Below are 21,753 nucleotides of genomic sequence, written 5' to 3'. Positions count from 1 at the left end.
CCTATTCCTCATTAAAAGTGGGTGTTTTTAAAGGCATCCATTGTTTCACTATCTCTACAAGCCTGTAGACTAACCGGAATAGTCACTCTGTTAAACCGTGACAAACAAGCAAGTGATTGAACATACAAGGAATCAACATACACACGACTGGAGAGCAGAGTTACACCTGAATTAAATAGTGTTCCCAGCTACACTCCCCGTGCACTAAAAAAAACATTTATTATTTATGCCCATTAGGCTGTGTGGACTACTTCATCACAGTTGGACAGCTGGTGGAGGAATCAATCAGTTTGTCAACACCCAAGAACCTGCTGGAGCCTGATTGTAGGACATTTAAAATGCTTCACCAATGTTGCCAGCATCTAGTGAAAGCAAGAGATGAAGGACTTGCCCGCACATATCCGGTCAAATAAGATTTTTTTGTGTTAGCGTTCACATTACACATTGAATGTGCCTTCGGTTTGTCTGGTGTGTGAATATTTGAGTCCCTAAAATGGAGGAGTGATTCTGAAAGAGGTGAAAATATGTTCAGTATTTTGGGGCAATGAGGCAAGGCTTTTTCATCGCATTTCGTGGAGATGTCCCTAAGGATGACATCACGCCATTGCATCACGTAATAACTGAACTGTCTATTTATCTAAATTACTACTATTAGCACAAATGTTCACTTAATGCTTCATGTTTCAAGTGGGATGAAATTAAAGTCAAACCTGAAGTTACTCCAAACAACGTTGCAGATTCACAGACAAGCAAAACAGTTACAGATAGATAGCTAGATAGCTAGATAGCTAGATAAAAATAAATAAAAATAAATAAAAATAAATAAAAATTAGAATCGAGCTGCAGTGTGAACATAGCCTAGTTTGTTTTACCCAATGAGAATATTACAAATGAATGATTGGTATTCCTTTTTTTTTTTAATATACAATCACCTGTTTATATTTCTTAAATTCACTTTGTGTATAGCAGCAAACTGTCTAGAAATATTTTCAGTGGGGGCAAAATATCTTAACTTAATTCAGCAATTAGCAAGGCTTCTTTATCTTCTGTTAATTGCTACCCTCCTTCCCTTAGTGAGAACGATACTTGTCAGAAGTGAAGCTTATTACTCACTCATCAGCGAGTCCGCAATGCATTGAGCTACACTAATAAGCAGCTCAAACTTGTTTCGAGCTAGCTGGTTGTGCCAGCAAATCTTTTCGGGACAGTCTACACGATTTGAATAAAACTTTTGAATCTGAGTTTTGTTTTTCAATGTGTTTCAATGAGTTTTAATTTTGATCTGCAATCTGTCACGCAAAACTGCTTAGTTTGAGTCTTGTATTCAGGAGATAAGTATTAATTTTGGAAATAGATGTCAGTTTTTATGTAACCACATTACATTCACAGTAGATATTTAATCTACTAAAATATACATATAGTAATAAACAAGCAGATTCAGACAGTACCCACTCACACACTTATTTATGAATGATGTCGGCCAGTACTGCACATACCAGCATGCATACATTTTTATATTCATAGATACTTTATAAAATGGTAAACAAGCTCATCAGCTGAAGCCACAGCTTGTTAGTGCAACATGCTAATATGCAGAACAGCTCACCAATTTCAGCCTCTTACCGACACAAACAAACAAAGTCATTCACCGAGAGGGGGGAAGCGGGGTGCTGCAGGATGAATGAAAAGCGCAACAAGGAGTGAGACAGATGGAGCTCCCACTCGTGGTTGACTTCCCCGACATCAACGGGGACCGAGTGCCTAACGAACTTGTCAGTGGATCTCGCTGAAATGCAGCTTCTTCCACCGCCATCCATCTGTTACCATGGCAAACTATCTGTGCGAGCTGGTCCTCTACTCTGTCACGGTGCTGTCAAGATATCCCTGTACTGTAAAATGGTGAAAAATCCCCCCCGCCTCCTAAGCCAATTCATGTCCAGGCCACCTGTGAGCTACAGTATGAGCAATTAAATAATTCGACCTCTTTCCAAACATACTGTGCTGGCGACAGTCACATGTTGATTTGGTTGACATAACAGATATGGATAACTTCCCGTGAGAATTCATGACACAAACAATAAAACAGTTTGTGCAATTTCTCAGCATTAAAATAAGGTGCAAAAACGTTAATGAAACTTAGCAATGTCTGTTAAAAAAACATTTCTAGTCTTTGTCCAGTCTTGCAGCATTAATCTGTTTTCATCTATATGGGTCGAATGTTTTACAGAGGGGTACAATCTTACCTAAATGAGACCTGGTTCATCTTGGTCGGATATTTTGGACCTCCCTTCAGCGCATGGTTGATTTCCTGAAATGATAAAAGGACAAATTTAGTCAGGGCTGCCAAATAAAACATAACGAGCCAAATAGACAAAAAAGATTTCTACAATCTTCTCAGTTAATACAAAGCGATCTGCTCTCAATTAGTGCAGTAAACGAGCACTGTCATCATCAATCACCTTCGCAAATTGTTGACCGCCGGTCTGTGAGCTCCGCCACCAATGCTTCCCTCTCTACCTTTGTGTTTACGTCTTTCTAGGAGGTCCCACCCCCACACTGCATCACTGACCTGTGTCATGCAAGGATCTAGGTCTTGGTCAAGTTCATCTCCAAAGTCAACAAGCCTGGATCAAATGGACGAGGAGTGAGATGTGCAAATAAATTGAGGATAACTGAAGCGGCCACTGATGCAAGACCTTGAGACACCCTGTCAAAATGTTCCCAAATCATTAAAGGCAAGAGGGGCACAATTCGGTCCTTCTGCCTCATCACTTTCAGTTTGTCACAAGCACTAATGGCTAAATAAAAAGTGCCCGCCCACCAGCTCTCTGCACACACCCCCATCATAACCAACCTGCCCACCCCGAACGAAAAACATACAAGCAGCACTGACAGTAAATCACAGCTCTATTACTATTATTACTATCCCCCAAAATATTACCATCTGATAAGAGCAAACCAAAAAAAAATAGAGAGAAAGCACTAAACACATGTGCATATGTCGCTTGAACAAACAGTGACCTACTTATGCGGGCAGTTAGAGATTATCTCACAATAGAGTGTCTATTAGGGCTGGGGGGGGTGAGCCAGAGGCGCTATTGTTGCTGAGCATCTTCCCGTGACCTAATGCAAGATGGGTTGCTGTCAAGCACCTAAAACATGCTTCAGCAAAAAAAAAAAAAAAAAAAATAGCACCTTGTGCTTGTACTTTGTATTTGCACCTGCTTAAACTCTAAAATTTACTCAAATTCAGCCACATGTGATAATAAATGAACACTTCATATAGTATGACGTAAAATGCTTACTGTACTTGACAGAAAATACACAAACATGACCACGAAAGGATCAAGCACCCCAGTGGCTAGTGTGACGTTAATCCTCTGATTAAGAGCGATTCTGCTCGGACATAAAATCATCATCATAATTCTGAACCTCAGTCAGTCATAATATTCCTACTTTTTCAATATACAAAATCACACGTGCGTTTGATTTCGTGTTTCATAGCAGACTCAGAAATGTGTGTCTTGTGTACAGTTGTCATACGATGCATGTCAGGTATGTGACAGTGTGTGTGGTATGTACACACATACAGCAAAACCATCACTGACCTCACATCCATCACAACCATAATGAGATTCCAAAAAAAAATACTGCACTCACAACCTCCGGGTATGAGCATGCATGCTGCCGTAAGCGCACACAAGGGAACACAAGTAATCAATACTTGTGTCATTTTGTTTTTTTTACATCACAAGGAACATTAACACCAGACAGAGTAACGCAGCTAGGTGTGACCCCTTGCTGTGTTACACCACACCTCAAGGTGATGAAAATCTGGAGGTTGATTTTTCGTCATGGTTCGATCAAGGTTCGCAATTAGTCGCAAAGATGTTTTTTTTCGTTACATGTGCAACCGTTCCTGGGTGAGTGAGATCTTACCTTTAGTGGCAGTTGTGAATCATTTGAAATTGAGTTTCAATTTTTGCGGACTTCAGTTCCAGACCAATACATTCAAATTGTACAACTCATGCACAGTTTTTTAAATGCAATTATACAAGATTAGAAATTCGAATTCAGTTTTTGGCAGCACACAGCGGATAACTTTTCGGACTTATACATATAAATGGACAAAATTGTGTCTGCTAAACATTTAGTAAACACAATAATTGACAAATTGTAATTAAGCAGTCTGGAGCTTACTCCATGAAGGAAAAATTGAATCCATGCTGTCTTGGAGCAGCTCACATGTTTATCGTCCACTAAAAATAGCTGCTTGAACATACACGGGAAAAAACAGTTGATATAATTTGTAACAATAACCACCCTCAAAATCTTTTGAGGGTGGTTATTGTTACTAAGACACCTGGAAACAGAAAAATAAAGTAGGCCTAACATGTCATTTGAATCATCCGAAATAATCCAGTGCGCTTAAGCCAATTATCGTTGCATTTGATTCCTTTAATGATTAGTCATTGCTGAGTTTGTTATATTAGTACCACATTTCCTTTTCCCTTTCTCACGCACATTGACGCACAGATGAAAACACAAATCATCAACACTGTGCTGTTAAATGGCGGCATCTTTGGAAAAGATGGAGTGCACTTCTGTTTCAAAGTGCTGCCCGAAGCACAGTCCAGGGTGAACGCTTCTTCGTCTTTGTCCTCAAAGAGGGCATGCCATAAACAGCAAAATAGCCGATGGGATGTCTTCATGCTTGGGTGATTTATTTACTTTCTTTTATTTGTCCAAGACATTTTAATGTAATGCTGAAAATACCGAAAATGTTCTGATATACTTAAATCAGTTAACAATGCTCACCATCTTGGGGGCTTCGCTGGTATGGTCATGGTGTGTTGAGGCAGTGGTCATCTCAATGGGAGGGGCCAATACCGAGTCACTGCTACTCCTCACCAATAGGGGGGTGTCTGCGGCAAAGAAGGAAGTTTCGTTTATTAAAGAGTTCTTTTTTTCCGGCAAACAGCAAAGCTCAAAATGATACTGTCACTTCCACCAGTGAAACGAAACGTGGAATTCTCTTGCATAAACAAAAATAAAATAACATTCAATTGCAAAAATGCTGAGCTAAACAGACTTGAATTGCTTGGACAAAACCAGTCTGTTGAAATTCAGACCTAATATAACTGGCGGCTTTAATAAAAATGGATGTAATAACACGAGGCGTGCATTTTATTTATGGCTGTGTCACGAACCCGGAGTGTCGAAAAACCACCTCCCTATTCTTCCAACAATAATTTCAAAGCTTTCACAGCGCTGACATAAACATCTTCACTCACACACATGTAGGTATATCAATCTTTGCCCCTGGCCAAAGCAGCAGGGTGAGAGAGCAGAGCAGGTTTGAATCCATCAAGAAACAATTCAAAAGAATCTAATTTGGAGCTTTGTGTTGCCTTGGGTTTTTAATATCCAGCCTGAAGGGAGCTGGTGTGGTAGAAAATCCTCTGTCAGGGTGTGGTCACACCCAGGCCAACAGAGGAAAAAAAATATCGGAGTGGGTGCAGGATAAATGAGAGTAGTGTACTGAAAGATTGTGACGAAGAAGGGAAGCAGAAAAGTGAGAAAAAAGGGGGAATACGAGAAAAATCCTCTCTTTTCCTGTAATCAATCTCTCTTTAGGGGGCAGTGACAAGGTCCTGATCAGACGTGGGTAGAATAGAGAGTGTCAAGGAGGAAAACAAGTAGGAATGGAAAAAACTGAAGGGTGTGTGTGTCGCTGATAAAAAATGGTCACAGATATCCTTTCACACAGCTTCCACATGTCGTGTTCAGGTTCGTCCAACAATGACTTGAAATTATTTCCCACATCTCAGATTACAAATGCCAATCGTACCTGCGCTTGCTTGATGCGACCTCTGGCTGATTTCAACCCTACCACCAAGCTATTTAAATACAATCAATTGACAACATTTCTGTTTATCTCCTTGAGACATATAAACGATACACTAATTCCTTAACCCCATAAATCCTTCTTCGTTCAGAAGTCCTTTTTTTATTTAATGTTCCATGCATCCCTCAGGTTTTTAAAGGCGCACTATCTTTGACCTTTGGTTAAAGTCACCCTTGGGTCAAATGGTGGTGAACAAGACTGCCTTGGAGACACTTCTGATGATTATTGAAGGTTAAAAACAGGTAAATGTATGCTTCCCCTCCTCACTTGACAGTGTTTTTGAAGAGATCCAAAGGGGCTTCACAAACGTATCTGCTTAGAACTCTCAATCTGCTACATAGCTCCGGGAGCTATACTGCAAAGACTTCTTGTGGTCGGTTCTGAAAAAGTTCAGTACCGGTTCACTGAGGGGGCAGTGGTACCAACAAGGACGTTTGGGTCTGAAAGCTTATAAACCTATCAGGGTCACTGATATGTATGTTTGTGTGTGCATGTGTGTTGCCCAGTGGTCTGTTTGTCTGGCAATCGACTGAGCAAGCCAGTTCAGGCTGCTCATGGGGTGATACGATAAGGACCCTCTTTCTCTCGTGCGTGTGTGTGTGTGTGCGTCTTTCCGTGTAGCAGAGGATCAATGCAGGTCTAATCATCCCACTGGGCCAGTGTGAAGTGCAATCATCCTGTTCAAACAAGTCGGTCCGTCACACGCACGCACACACACACACAAACACACACTTTGACGCCTAACTGATTAGAGAATGACTCCTTATTCCTTCCGCCACTACTCAGCACGATTACATGCACACTATAACCAGATTATTGTAAATAATGTAAGAGCTGCAATAAAGGAATTAGTATAAAACTGACTGAAAATGGAGAATGCATGGTTGGTCAAAAATGAGGTACACAGACAATGTGGACATACTGTGATATACTAGACGTCAACACCTAGCTTTTGTTAGTTAAACATTAGTACAGTCACGTCAGAAAGTAACCATCCCGGTTGTGATTTCAGAACTTTTTTCACACCTAAATGCTTCAGCTCATTACACCAATTTAAAACTTCCAAGTAAATCTAAAATGAATTAAGTATGCAAATTTTATTCATAAAGAGAAAACCTAAAACTATGAGAAAAAGTAAATACCCCCTATCAGACAAAGTAAAATAGGCCCATATATGTGTACGTACACTACCGTTCAAAAGTTTGGGGTCACAAAATTGTTTGGGTGACCCCAAACTTTTGAACGGTAGTGTAAATATTATTATAATAAAATATTATGAATTAAATATTATAAATTATCTTATATTTGTATAAGATTATATAATCTATGAATATAAGTATACATATATATTATAAGATTTTTTACACAGAAGATTATATATATAATCTATAAATAATTATCTAAATAAATATATACACTACCGTTCAAAAGTTTGGGGTCACCCAAACAATTTTGTGACCCCAAACTTTTGAACGGTAGTGTACGTACACATATATGGGCCTATTTTACTTTGTCTGATAGGGGGTATTTACTTTTTCTCATAGTTTTAGGTTTTCTCTATGAATAAAATTTGCATACTTAATTCATTTTAGATTTACTTGGAAGTTTTAAATTGGTGTAATGAGCTGAAGCATTTAGGTGTGAAAAAAGTTCTGAAATCACAACCGGGATGGTTACTTTCTGACGTGACTGTACGTATGTTTAACTAACAAAAGCTAGGTCTTGACGTCAGTCTGGCTCCTCACAGGATCACTTTGTAACTAAGTTAGTCGGGTCATTTGGGCTGGAGGCAGGATGGCGCGACAAGACTGTTGGATGAGAAGAGGAGGAGGAGGAAGAGGAGCAAGAAGGGCTATAATAAATCCATTCATGTTCAGCCAAAAAGTACAGTCATCAAAATCTAGTTAGGATGTGAGGCCGTGCGAGGAAATGAGATGGAATCGGGTCAAGGCTGAAGAAGCCAGGTGGTTAACTGGATGGCAGGTGGTACAGGCTGAATAGCAGAGTGGGCAACACACAGCTGATAAAAGCGGACTGGGGCATCTTGACACGACGTGGAGACAGATTTACAAGTGTGTATCTGTTCAGCTGGGAAATGGAGGCTGTTACTGGGACTGTGCATTTGGACATGAAGAAAAATGTGCTGGTGTTTTATTGATGTGTTGCTAAATTAGGAGTTAATCAACTGAGTTGTTAATCTATGGATTTGTTCAGCATCCAGTAGTCGGAGGTACAAATAAAACTAAAATAGCATAAAAACAGACTTACTTGATTTGAGGGCGGCCTCGTTGACTTCTATCTCTCCTTTGATTGGCTCCTGGAGCTGCACATGTGAATAGTAGCTCAGAGGCTCTGGACTGGGTGTAGCACTGGAATCACCATTAGAGATGCTTTCCCTGGGGCTGTCCGTCATCCCACGCTGCACTTCAAACAGCGCCACCAGCTGGAAAAGACAAAGTGTCAATTTGAGCTCCACCATTTGCAGTACAAGTTGGACCAAACCATTGCGAAAAATGACAGATTGGCCAATCGCACAGAATCACTGGGCAATTACAAAAATGGATGCCTCGTGACTTCAACTGCGTGAGCCTCTATCGGGTTCTGAGGCTCCCAATATGGAGTACTGTAAAAAAAAAAAAAAGAAAGAAAGAAAGGAAAAGAAAAAAAAAAAGCACTTTTATTAGCCTGTGTGAGAGCTTCTATGCAATTAGTCGACTAATCAAATCACAGCTATGTGCAAATTAAAGATAAAGACAATTAAGATGATACAGTCCATTAAACCTTTATTGAACTTTGTAGCTTTGCAACAGTATGTTTATAAATGTTACTTTGAGTACTCCTGTTTCCAACTTTCCAAACACATCATTCTGTTCCAGAGTATGGGAACGAGGGAGGGACAGAATGCGAGAGAAATGAAGGGAGAGAGGTTACGCTGTTTATGATTCAGTGTCACTACAAACTTACAAGTCGCTGTGTTTTGATTGGAATTCACTGCTTCTGTAATCCATAGCACACGCTACAATATGTTAGTGTAACCAAACATGACGGTATATCAAAAACACGCTGTAACTCATTATTATGTTAGTTTTCATGGAAAACACTAAATTGTCTGGATGACCCCCAAACATTTGAATTATAGTGTAAATTGTGATAATTCACCAAATCCTGGCACCCCTACATTTGACTGGATGTCATTTTCAAAATCGCCACATTGTGCAACTGTGATTCAAATTTTGAATCGCCCCAAATGAGATTGACAAATCAGGAAAACTGTTGCACACAAGCTTCCTGCAATTGAAGAATTCAAACATGAAGATTCAAGCTGTGAACAAATCTATAAACCAACTTAGAGTACTGAAGCCTTCATAAGACTGAAGCATTTTAAAATGCATAATTTATTTTCTGATGTGAAAATGAAATTCGTGCGCCCGTGCCATGACACGGGTGGCAAAATGAGAAAGGCACAGGAGATGAATAGGATAGAGGGAGGGCAGGAGGACAACGAAGCATCCTAATTGAGACAAGGACTCAGCTTCTAGAGCAAATGAGAGCGCGTTTATCAATAGTAGGGCTACGCCTCTGCTGATGTGTGGATAATGTGGATAATGGGAGGGTGGAGGTGGTCTCATTAGAAATCTGACAAAGTTAAGGGCTGTAACTGTGTACAAATAAAAACAGTTTTGTGTGTTTGCGTGTACGTGTGTAACTAAAGACAGTGTGACACACATTTTCTATCTCTCCATGACGTCGTTCCTCTTCTCAACTTCCCATGATTTAATATCAGCATGACACCTTCCCACGCAAAGATTTGACACTTGCATGCTTTCACCGTGTGCATGCATGGGCATGTGTGCACGTGCATAAGCGTGCATTGGAGAGACGACTCCAGGGGATTGGCAGTTGCAGAGAAGAGGATGAAAGAAAAAAAAAAAGACTTGACACCAACAAAACAATCTGATTGTGCTGCTTGATGAATGCATTTCTAGCTCTTCCTTTATCAGCTTTCCTCTTTCCCTTCTTATCTCCATCCATCCCCAGCGGCCGTCTCTCACCCCCCCGAGCTTGCTGACTGCATCAATCAAGGAAGATTCCCAAGGGCGGAGTGCTATACGTGCGAATGAACACACAAAAAGCACGCACACAAAGTCCTAAGGATGATTTTAAGCTAGCATGCTTTATTCTCCAAAAAGTGGTAACAATATTCTATGTATTTTCTAAGAAAGGTGAGGACGCCCTTATGAAGTGAAATTTTTATTCAGTGGCCCTCATGGACTTTGTTGGCAGGCTTGGAGAGTAGCAATAAATAGACTTATGTATTTAAGATATAAAAAATGTAACAATACAGTTAGAGAAAACACAATCAGATTTCAAGTACATTTATTACGAATGGGTTATATTTGGCAGGATTACAATTTCCAAGTAGATAGAGAGACGCAACTAGCCAGTTTATTTATTTGAGCCCTCAGCATAACAAAAATACTGCTTGAGAAAGAAAGCAAGAACGTCGTTTGAGAGATGATAGTGCTACCGAGTCAACAACAATGAAGCCGAGGATGTACCCGACACCTCGCAAAATCAAAACTGATTGTTTTTAAAATTATTTTCAAATAGGAGGAATGTGCAAACGAGTGGCAGTCGGTCATAGTTTTCAGACGTTTAGCAAGGCTTGCTCCGACGCCGTTTAAACTAACGCTATAGCTTACCAACAACGTATGGTACATCTAATCCAACGAATGTCATTACAATGAAAATAAATATTACTTTCAGTCCATGTATGTGCCCCCCTTTTCCTTTTGCTCGCCAATGTTAGTTATTATTGAGAAGTGTTCTCATCTAGGAAGGGGTGGTATTGAGAATGAACCTTAATTAACTCCTGGTACAAGAATAATCATTAAAACATAGGCAACACATTTTGATTGCTGACACTGGTGTGTGTGCATCATTCGGTTTCCATCTTCAGCATAAGCAGATGAGACGCAGATGTAAGAAAAGGGTAGGCGTTGTTTACATGTTGCAACTCACAGATGCGTCATTAATAATGTATTCACTCATTTGCTAAAATTAACTGCGTGCAATGCCATACAGACTGGAGAAAACCCCTCGACTTTCTTCCGTGCACACACACACACACACGCACGGAATTTGCCTCTTTAGAGCACTATGCAAATGTCTTTGTTTCCTCAAAGTGTTGTTATATAATAGTTCCCCATTTCTTGACAGCAAGAGAGTCAGAAATGAGTAAGAAATACTTCAAAGTGTGTTTTATTTTTGTTTCAATATCAGTTTCACCTCTTTGGGGTGTGACTGGAATGTATCACTTGCACCTTTACTTTACTTCTTGATTTGCACAATAAAGAATGTTATGAGGATAATCTGTAGACTGCAAAAAAGATGAACAGTGACACCTTGCTTTAGCCAAACAGTTTTGCATGTTAGTAAGAGTCAATATCAGCTTGTGCACACGCACGTACAGACAGCCTAAAAAAAAAAAAAAACACACTCGCTTCCTTTTCTCATTGCCTCATACTAATCAGCTCATTTTTCTTCTGGGCTGCTGTGTTTGGATGTGTGTGTGCCTCTTGAGTAAGTGTGTGTGAGGTAGCGGTCTATTGAGATACTTTGCTTTTGTGCCGTTGTCATCCATCTCACAAATGCCCCCTTCGCCATCCTTCATTCTTTCTTTGAAGGAACGATGCATAATTCAAAGGGTGTAGTATGCTGCATCTTGACAGCAAATGCAAACCCAATCATCTCTCTTACACAAGTGCTACACAATTAAATAATAATATAATAATAATAATGTTGATATTTAAGGATGTAGTAAATGTCATATATTCCACAATAAGAATATAGATTTGACTATTTTTTTGTAACTAAAATAATGCATTACTAACTTGCTTCAATGGTACATTATCAAACTCGTCACTATGATTGTTAATAAAAATTGTTTTCCCCACAACCAAAACAATTGGTATGAAAAAAGTAGGTGTGAAACACTTTGGAGACATTTTTCTGCATTGAAAACCACGTTACCATTGTTGACTAGTGTAAAACTGGATGTATTACGAGTGAGTTCAGGGCTAATCATGCTTCTATTCCAGCCTAAATCTACTCGACACATTACCAGATTTGGGGGATAGCACACAGACAGAAATATACATCTGTGATGTGAAGTGAAGAAATAGATGCCTAATCTAGCTTGTCAAGGAGGTGGGGAAGGACTCCTTCAAAAAAAAAAAAAAAAGGAATTTTATGCAGAGGTGTTGTCACACTGACTTGAGCATGTTCATCGCTTGTCGTTTGAAGAAATGCCAGCAGTTGCACATGGAACATCCACATTGAACATAACATTGCTTTGATGGAGCTGACAGACCAATCCACTGCACCAAAGTAAACCACTACGCTGTTGAAACACTCGCACAAAAATTTTAAAAATGACCCACATCGGGATAGAGCGATTCAGAAAATGGATGGATATAAAATGGAACATTGGCAATTGCGATAAACTGTCACCCTGACGCTGCAATTTTGAGTGGAAAGCGTTATTGACTTTGTTAGTGTTGAGGAAATGTGTACATAAAAATAAAATTCTAGTTGAAGGGGAGACTTTACATTTTTTTACATACCGTATTTTCCGGACTATAAGGCGCACCGGACTATAAGGCGCACCTTCAATGAATGGCCCATTTTAAAACTTTGTCCTTATATAAGGCGCACCAGACTATAAGGCGCACCATTAATGCATCATGTCAGACTTTTAATCCAAATCAAATCATTCTCCATTTTATCTTTTTTATTTCAACTTCAGACACAACAAATTACTTTATAATCACAAAATAATGATCCATAGTCTTTTTGATTCATGATTCATAGTCTTCAGCGGGCCACTTATGATTGATTTCATGACACAATGCTTCGGGCCAGTTTAAATTTAGGAATTTGGTCCATATATAAGGCGTACCGGACTATAAGGCGCACTGTCGGCTTTTGAGAAAATCTTATGTTTTTAGGTGCGCCTTATAGTCGGGAAAATACGGTAATTTAAAATGGCAATATTGTAATTTCTTTCATCATGTAGTACATTTATTTATGTCAAGCACAAGCACTTTAGTCGGCGCATGTAAACATTGCTCCTTTTCCACATTGCAGGATAACTCAAGGTCCCTATTCAGACATATTAGCGGCAAATCATTAGGCTAAACATCTTGAAGATGAGTGTTGAGAGGCGGGAAAATAGAATAATAATATAACAAGATGTGTTTATGCAATGCGGATGTTCTCACACTAGACGCAGCTGTGCAGTCACACCCGAGAATCATTAAACATTAGCCTAAATGATCCGGATTCAGGTTTATACACATTCATCATCCCCACCGTTGCAGTGAAAGTGTCCCACTGCTCAGAGTGTGAGTCTCAGCTGATTTGAGTTATTAGCACAACAGACTTCAGCCAACCCACAGCGATGTCAATGAGTCCAGTCAGAGTAGGTCAGCTGTAAATAAGTTGCTCTACTCATAACAAGGTGTGCACTGCTTCTCACCAGGCTTGTGTGCCGAAATGCTCGATATTTATTAAGCTGATTTATCTTTGTTTCGTTCTAAGCTTGTGTGCATGTGGCTTTGAAAAGGTAGCCCCACCTTGCACTCCCACTGGGATCTCAAAACCATGACATAGCAGCTAATGGGTGATTGTGATACTGACAGAATAACAATGTACTGTAATAACTGTGGCAGCGACACAATCTGCCATTACGTTGACCCCTCACGACCTCCGTTAGTCACAACACACCACTGGGGCAAGAACACAAAGAGGGCTTATTCCAGTCTTTTGCTTTGGTGAGCTGACAAATGACTTTGGAGGGGGTCCATCAGTCAAAGTCGGAAGGTAGCACAGTGACCCGTGCTAACTCAATTAAAATTCAGAAGCAAATCTTGCCTGGAATGAAAAACTAAGCAGCAGACAAGGAATGAGTACAACTGTGGGAGTGGCTTTTGTTCCGCTTAGGTGAGGCTGAAGGGTTAATAAATGTAAGAAAACATGGAGGGAGATTATATACACCACAACCAGATGCACTAGAATTGATTTACTTTATTCGTGACAAGCCACAGTTTTTAATATCCCGCATGTCAGACAAGGTGTTGAATAACTTCACAGGTTAAGACGTATGGAAAATGTTTAGCGTGCTGCATGATGATTAGTCTGAAGGTATTCTAATTAGCGCACTTGAACCTTGGGCCAATTTTCTGAGCTGCTATTCACATGCCAATCAAATGCTGCTCACCATGACAATTTTGGCGGAGCGAAGGGGGTGGGTGAGCCTGAGGTGTCATGGAGCATCAAAGGCGGCAGTACTCCCCGTCATTCACTCACACAAAGTTTCTCTCTGTCGGATTACCGTAAATTATTAGCTATTGTCACCCATTAAAGCTGACATTTAAGATGTAACAGATGAAATTTTCATGTCGCAGAAACACACTTCGTCCTTCCCTTAGCTTTCTCTATTCAGCTATAGACAAGTCTTCCCTGATGATGTCTATAACATACATACATATTTTCCTGAAATTAAAAAAAAAAAAAAAAAAAACAGAAGATAAAAATAATTGCAGTAGTATGTTTATTATTTTCAGCAATAGTGGCTTCTTAAAGCACCTTTTCGAATAGGTGGCGGAGGTCTGTAACCCCATATGTGGCCTTCAGGGTAAAAGTAAATTAACCTCAGGTTGCAAAAAGCTGGAGGTCTTTTTTTGTTTACAACTCAGGAGATACATTTACATTTGAGATTATGCCGGATTTCTTCTTTGTGTTCATTTCTTCTCGTTATTCTTTTGGTGTGATGAAACACCACACTTGGATAAAATGGTGCCTTTCGAACAAGATGGCAAACTTATGTTCTAAAAATGCTAATTAAAGTTATTTCTAGATATTACTTGAAGCACTGCTGCAGTCAGTTTTTATATTTGCACTTTATTGCATTCCTTAAAAATAAGTTGTACAACCACAAATTTTGATTGGGATTTTTGCTGGCCACTGGATATTTGTATTTGTTGATGTATTCATTGATTTACAGATGTATTTTATGAACAAATGTAAACAAACGAAAGACACTTTTCATCCGATTAATTTGTTACCAGTGTTGCCAAATATCTGAGTCATCATCAGCCTAAAAAACCCATATCGGTCAGACCCTAGTTCACAAACTTTTTCACGCAGCTGTATTCAGGGCATTCTTACTTTTACAGTGAACATCATCACACAAATTCAGTCAGACTTTTCAGCTGCTGAAAGACAAAGGTGGGGAAGTGAGAGAAATATGCCCCTAAAAGGTCACAACTTGACAGATAAAGGCTCAAACGAGATTTACAGTGTGTCAACATGACAGGTCACCGATTCCAAACGACACCCACGATATAAACGGAGGACGCTAATAAAGAGAATGTAATTTTCAGACTGCAGCATTGTTGTACTTGTGTGAGTAATACTGTATATGCTCAACAAACATTTTATGAGGCTGTTTGGTGGCTGAGAGTCTAATGACTGTATGCGCTCTATTGTGCGTGTGTGTGTGTGTGTGTGTGCGTGCATGCATGTGCAAACAGCCAGTCATTGTAACTCATTAGCATCCGGCGCTAATACAGGGCCCATGCTGTGCTGGTGCACACGTTCACAACGAGTCCACCACGGTATGATTGATAGCATGATGCCGTCGGCCACAATAATGGAACAAAAAGAAAAAGCACGAAAGACAGAATCTGTCTGCTGTGGCAAGGTAATAAAAGACAGAAAAACAAAAGAAGGCTAATCACAAAAAACAGCCGCAGCTCATTAATCTGCGCAAGCTGAAAGTGTCTGGAAGGCTGGAGACGAGACGAGTCGGATGATTGGCACGTGGCGAGGATCACTGCCATGCCATCTTTTCATCAGCAGCAAAGCAAAAGAATAAAATTAGAGTGGAGATGAAAGTGGGGAAGTTGTTTCGAGAATCGGGTGGAAGCTGAACAAGGTAAATAGGACAGTTCCTCAGTAGCAAAGGTTCTAGCAAAGCCTGTAATTGCCCAAAAGAACCGCAACCGAGGGAAGGCAGCTGACGCCAGTCTGACTTGTTAGCAACGGAACTGAGCTGTGACATTGGGAGACAGAGCCTTGGAATGGAATCATTAAAACTTGTGAGTCACAAACACCATGCACACATTAATACAGCGCAGCCAGAAGATGATGCCTCTGTTCTGAGAGATTGAAACAGCGTCTTTCCCACTTCTGCTGACACTTCCACATCCATTTTTTCACTTCTCTCACCTTGTTTTACTGAAGCTGTTTTGGCACACTTGCACACATGCACACTGATACAAGCATACAATTGCTCCTACATTTTAAATACCGAGGAGGATAGTGTACAGCACTTGTAAAAATAAAATAAAAAAATAAAAGTGTATTCTTACATAAAGGATACGAGAATGAAATGTAGACTAGATTTTTTTGGGGGGCGGGGAGAGTCTAAACATGACAATTCTATTTTATTTATTTTTTTAATTTTATTAATTTTATTTATTTATTGTATTGTATTTGTTTTATTTATTCCATCTATATTATTTATTATTATTAATTATTATTCATTTTATCTGTATTATTTATTATTTATTTTATCTCCGTATATTATTTAAACCTTGGTGCAAATTTATACAAAATCATTGCAGCCCCTTCAGTCTCTAAAACAAAGAGACAGACTGTCAGATGACTTAAAAGTTTTGCTGCAAAGCCCCACAATCATCGTGGCAGACTAAAACATCAAAATAAAGCAAACCTGAGCAACAAATCACTTCACTTCGCTCACCTAAGAGCAATAAAGAACACTTTCTTGTCTTACCTTGTCCTTATCTTCCACTAGGTCTGTCAGCAGGTCATCCATGTCCAGGATGCCTCCATCAGTGTACTCTAGGTGAAGGGTTTTCACCGCACTTCTCCCATGCTGCACACAAAAGCAAAAAAGTCATTTAGCGACAATTTCTTTACATCTCGTTGAATGGCCTGATGTTTTTACAGCGGTGGTTTGAAAATAGGGGTAGGCAAAGACATTTCAGTGGGTATGTGAGAATTTAATAATAGATTTGAAAAGTAGCACTGTGGCTCATAACCTGAAATTTTAGGGGTGCAAGTTGATGATTTATTCAGCGCACTCATTTTCTTGAAACTGCAGTAAATGGGCTGAAGTGTAGAAAATAAGTTTGTCAACAAATATTCAAGAATAATGTGCATCAATTATCTGAACCACGTATGACCCTCATTAGGGTCACGGGCGCACTGGAGCCAATCCCAGCAATCTTTTGGCAGTAAGCGGGGGACACCCTGAACTGCTTGCCAGCCAATCACAGGGCACACATCGACAAACAACCATACACACTCCCAATCACATCTATGGACAATTTGGAGTGCTCAATCAGCCTACCATGCATGTTTTTGGAATGAAAAAAAAAAACAGAGAGAGGAAAAAAAAAAAGTTAAGTTATGTGGGTGGGGTGCCAGGGGTCAAATTCCAGGCTGATTTCATTATCTCACTGCAGACAGAGTTCAAAACATACACACCCTGTATTGTAAGAGTTACGACACTGAGCGGGCTACAATCTTTGATCTATTCAAAATGAAAACATTCATTAATGTGGAAGTGCACTGTGGACTAATGCATTTTTCTCTCATTTGACCTCATTATTATTATTTTCCACATAAACTGGACATTTTACACGGTACAAGTTCACAATGTAATCAAATTATTGATATAAATTCTGCATTGGCAAAGTTTGTTGCATTTTGCATGACTTTTTTTTTTTAAGATTAAGCATTATTATCTTTATTATTATCTTCAATCAAAAAATAGCCTTTTTTTGACTGAGGACAAGTGGATCCCATCAAATTGTGCTGATTGTGCTGGAGCCACCTGACTGTCACAGTAAACTGGATCTTCTGCAACAACATCAGGGCAAAGCATGTGCACGGCACAGGACAAACCGGTCAAACTTGTTGGCTTACATTCTTCTGCCCCCTCGTTTTCCTCAGGCGTGTACTTGGGATTAAGTAAACCATTTAAAACAATGAGTAACTCAGATGCAGGGAAATCACAAAAACATAGAGTAGCCATTCAAGACATAATTTTCCACCAAGATTGTAGAAGATTGCCCATCTGGCAATTAGCGACAGTCTTATTTAGGCAACCCTGGATTGTACTATTACTGTACAAAATAATAATCTATATGCAAGATTACAAAATTTTGTTTCACCAAAATAGCTCAAGACGGCAAATAATACAAGTGTGGCCTTCAAGGTCAAACCAGAATTTCACTTTCAACAGATAGAACATTCAACCCATTCATGACAATCATTGATTTAGTGGAACATGCTATTGTGATAATCAGTTGCTAACGTGATCCATAACCAGACAACAAACTGTCCCGTTCATCACCGCTCATGGTGTCAAATTCCAGACGGTGCTAGGATTTGTCTGCTACTGTGATTGATTACTGACCAGTCCCAATATGTAGTCTGACGTTAGTCCACAATGATGAGCGATATGTGCAATGGTGCTATGATCGCCTCACTTCAAATCTCACCAGAGATTTTCCATGGGGTTCAAATCCATCAATTCTCTCTGATTCCTGAGACTCGAGAATTGCTCCTCAAGACGTGCACCACGACAGTGAACAGTGATATTTCAGGTTGGACAATAACACAGCACTGAAAGTCTCTCTCTATATTCAAACATTAATTCAGCACTCACAAGAACAAGAGTAGTCTTCTAAAACTGTGAATGACATGCAGACATTTCGGCAATCTCTACTGGGAAACAATTGGAGGATTACGGAAGTTTATGCAGAAAAGATGTCCGGTCGAATTAAAACCAGCTTTCTGACGTTGTCCTAAGGATGTGGAGTGAATGTTGTCGTCAGAGATGTGATGTCCTCGTGATCATCTGCTTCTATTCGGAGGACTCCACGGGCTGTTGAGTCAGCATCCGCAGCGACTAATCAACATGCCCGATAAAGAGTGATCGAGGCCCCGGGTGTAATCTAATCACATGCTCACATTTAGACTTCTTCGGAATCAACAGGGGCCAATGGGCTGAGTGGGCTGTCAGTGAAACCCAGTGTGTGTGTGTCTCGGTGTGTTTGTCCCCCCGCACAGGCAGGATGAAGCGAAGCGGCCAGATGATAAGAGCGCAGCCTGTCACCAATCCTAATTCCCCATCACTCCGAGGACAAAGCCTAGACTGCGGCCACATAGAGGGGCATTAAACAGTCAACTTCCACCTGCCCACTGAGATACTAGAGCTTTTAGCGGGAAGCTATTGTCCGCGTTGACAGCCGGGGCTTCTCGCAATCCCACCCTGAGGAGTATATACAGTAACAGCACAAACTATGCTGACTAATCAAAAGATCAAATTTCTAGAAATACCATTCGTCGAAATTCAGCTAGGAATAATGTCGTCGCGATAATCAAAATTACAGTGTCGGTTGCATGTCATTCGAGGAGGGGGTGCTCTTTTTTCCTTTTTAAATCAGAAATTTTCTTCCTTCTTCCGGATCAGTTCATGTTTATACAGTACTTCAAGAACACTCACTCACTTATTTTACTAATCAATCAAAGAGGGATTCCGCCTCAGACAAATCATCCACTCATTATGAATATGTTATTTGTGTGTGAATGGACTTTGAGTGGTGAAAAATAACCCTTGTGACAACTTTGTGACATGTCAAAATAGCCAATCAATGATGAGCTCTTTCTAACATTAAATTGGACCAGCTTAAAAAATAAGTTGTTACCAATAAATTGATCAATGCAACACAATATTGTTTAATCAAGTCCCGCACTGTCTGTAATTCAAGCGTCAAGTCGTCATTCAAAAATAAGTTTTGCGTAGAACTAGATTCCACTGTAATGAATGCCTGTAAATATTTTACAGGTATAACAGACACACCCTTCAATCTCTTTCCGAAACCTCCAAGAGAAATAAACAAATGATTGACAAGTGTATCAATGCATGCAGATGATGATGCATTGGCAGACACCTTCTCCCTGGTGACTCAAATGATATATCTCACTATTTTTTTCTACTCTTTCAAAGAATAAAAAGCAAAAACAATTCTAAATCTGACAACTGAAGTATAAAAGAGAAACGAAAATCTCAAATTGTTATTTTATTAAGTATTGCATGTAATGCACATTATTCAAGTTTTACTTTTTTGCATGTAAATTATGTAGTTTTCTTCTTGATTTCCTTCTAATCATGTCATAACGTAATTTAGAGAGAAATATATTACAATGTTGGTGGTTTTCTTCCATACTGAATGAAACGCACTAACAGAAAATTCGTTTTTTGAGCGTTGGTTCGTATCACTACGTCACGTGACGTGTGACGTAACCGATAATGGTTGAAAACTTTAAGAATGAGCGGAATGCTGACGATCGACTACGAGTTTGTTCAATGTCGCACAATGTTGCAAAACAAGTGCAAAGATGTGCGTGTTTTTAATTCATCATGCACGAGTATTTACCTGATCCAAAATCCTCCGGTACCTTCGTGTTGATTGGTCGATTAAATCCCGTACAGTCCATTCGGCTTTGCACGGAACCACCACCGCTCTGTCTCCAAAAGTCACCGTGACCTTCATAATTGCAACACAAATGTCCTCTTCGAAATATCAGATCGGGTTTGGGAAAAGCCCGCTGTGTGGTCGACCTCTGTTCCTCGCGCGTCCAAAGGGAAGCAACAGGTGTATCGAGTCGGGGGAGAGAATAAACTTCCGAGTCGCTCCGTCGCTTTTACCTGCCCGCACAGGTGTGGAAATCCATGCAAAACATTGTCCTGACAGACCCCCAAGCACCTTGCGCATCACAAACGCGATCACAGCAGCACACGTCCTGTCATGTTGGGTCGATACACCCAAACAAAACGAACAGGTCTTAAACCCGGAAGAAATCACAGAGGCTGAGGCGCTTCAGGAAATCACTCGCGTATAGTCACCATGGTTTAAATCTTTTTTTTTTTTTTCTTTCAAAAAAACAAAATCCTGATTATATATATTTCTTAAGAATATATATATCAGGGGTACAGATGAATGCTCTGCATAACTAAGGAGGTAGCCAATTTCATCAGGTGGCAAAAATCTTTAGACATTAAAGGAAAAATATTTGTTTATCAAAATATAAATCTATATTGTTTATACTGTAGCTCTAAAATTCATTTTCATGGGCAAACTTTAAAATTATACCAAAAACTGTATATTTCATCCAAGTTACGTTGGAATAATAATAATGTATTGATTTAAATTGGAAGATGTAAATGTAATAATAATATGAATAATAATAATACATTTTATTCATTAGGCGCCTTTCAAGGCACTCAAGGTCGCCATTCATGTCATGTACATTCACTATATGTATTTATTTATGTATTTATTTATTTATTTATTTTTTTATTTATTTGCTTGTTTGTTTGTTTATAAAATGCTGAACCAAATCAGCCACAATAAAATTGAGAACAATTTTACTTAATATTTGAACATATTGGTGAAATGTAGGTCAATGCTTAAAACAAAATAGCTTTTTTATTTGCATAAGCACAAGTCAATACCCCATGGCATTATGGGAAAAATGCATTTGTAGCACTCCAATATGTTCCAACGTATTTGTGAGTACGTTTTATTGTTTTTAAGAGTACGTTTGAATGTATTTTACTCCACATTGGCAACTCCATACTTCAGTAATTTGATGGTTTTCACAGGATTGTGTCATTAAAGGGGAACTAAATGTTCTGTAGTTTGAGACGTGAACATTGTGTGACAGAAGAAGCAAAACCTTTA

The 21,753-nt window shown here is 39.5% G+C and overlaps 1 protein-coding gene across 1 annotated transcript in view; it reads right to left on the bottom strand.

The window, feature by feature from the left end:
• The window catches only part of LOC119132924 (partitioning defective 3 homolog B-like), an 82,188-nt gene extending 61,321 nt beyond the window's left edge, over positions 1-20,867 (bottom strand). The window contains exons 1-5 of the mRNA XM_037268470.1: positions 20,446-20,867; positions 16,770-16,871; positions 8,177-8,351; positions 4,819-4,925; positions 2,244-2,308 (exon numbers count right to left, since the gene is read on the bottom strand). Coding sequence (XP_037124365.1) covers positions 2,244-2,308; positions 4,819-4,925; positions 8,177-8,351; positions 16,770-16,871; positions 20,446-20,562 — 566 coding nt within the window. The 5' untranslated portion in view covers positions 20,563-20,867. The remainder of the gene's footprint in view (positions 1-2,243; positions 2,309-4,818; positions 4,926-8,176; positions 8,352-16,769; positions 16,872-20,445) is intronic.
• Positions 20,868-21,753: the final 886 nt, after the last annotated feature.

This window comes from Syngnathus acus, chromosome 2, assembly GCF_901709675.1.
Source record: "Syngnathus acus chromosome 2, fSynAcu1.2, whole genome shotgun sequence".
Classification (NCBI taxonomy): domain Eukaryota; kingdom Metazoa; phylum Chordata; class Actinopteri; order Syngnathiformes; family Syngnathidae; genus Syngnathus; species Syngnathus acus.
This window is presented reverse-complemented; position numbering and strand designations above follow the sequence as displayed.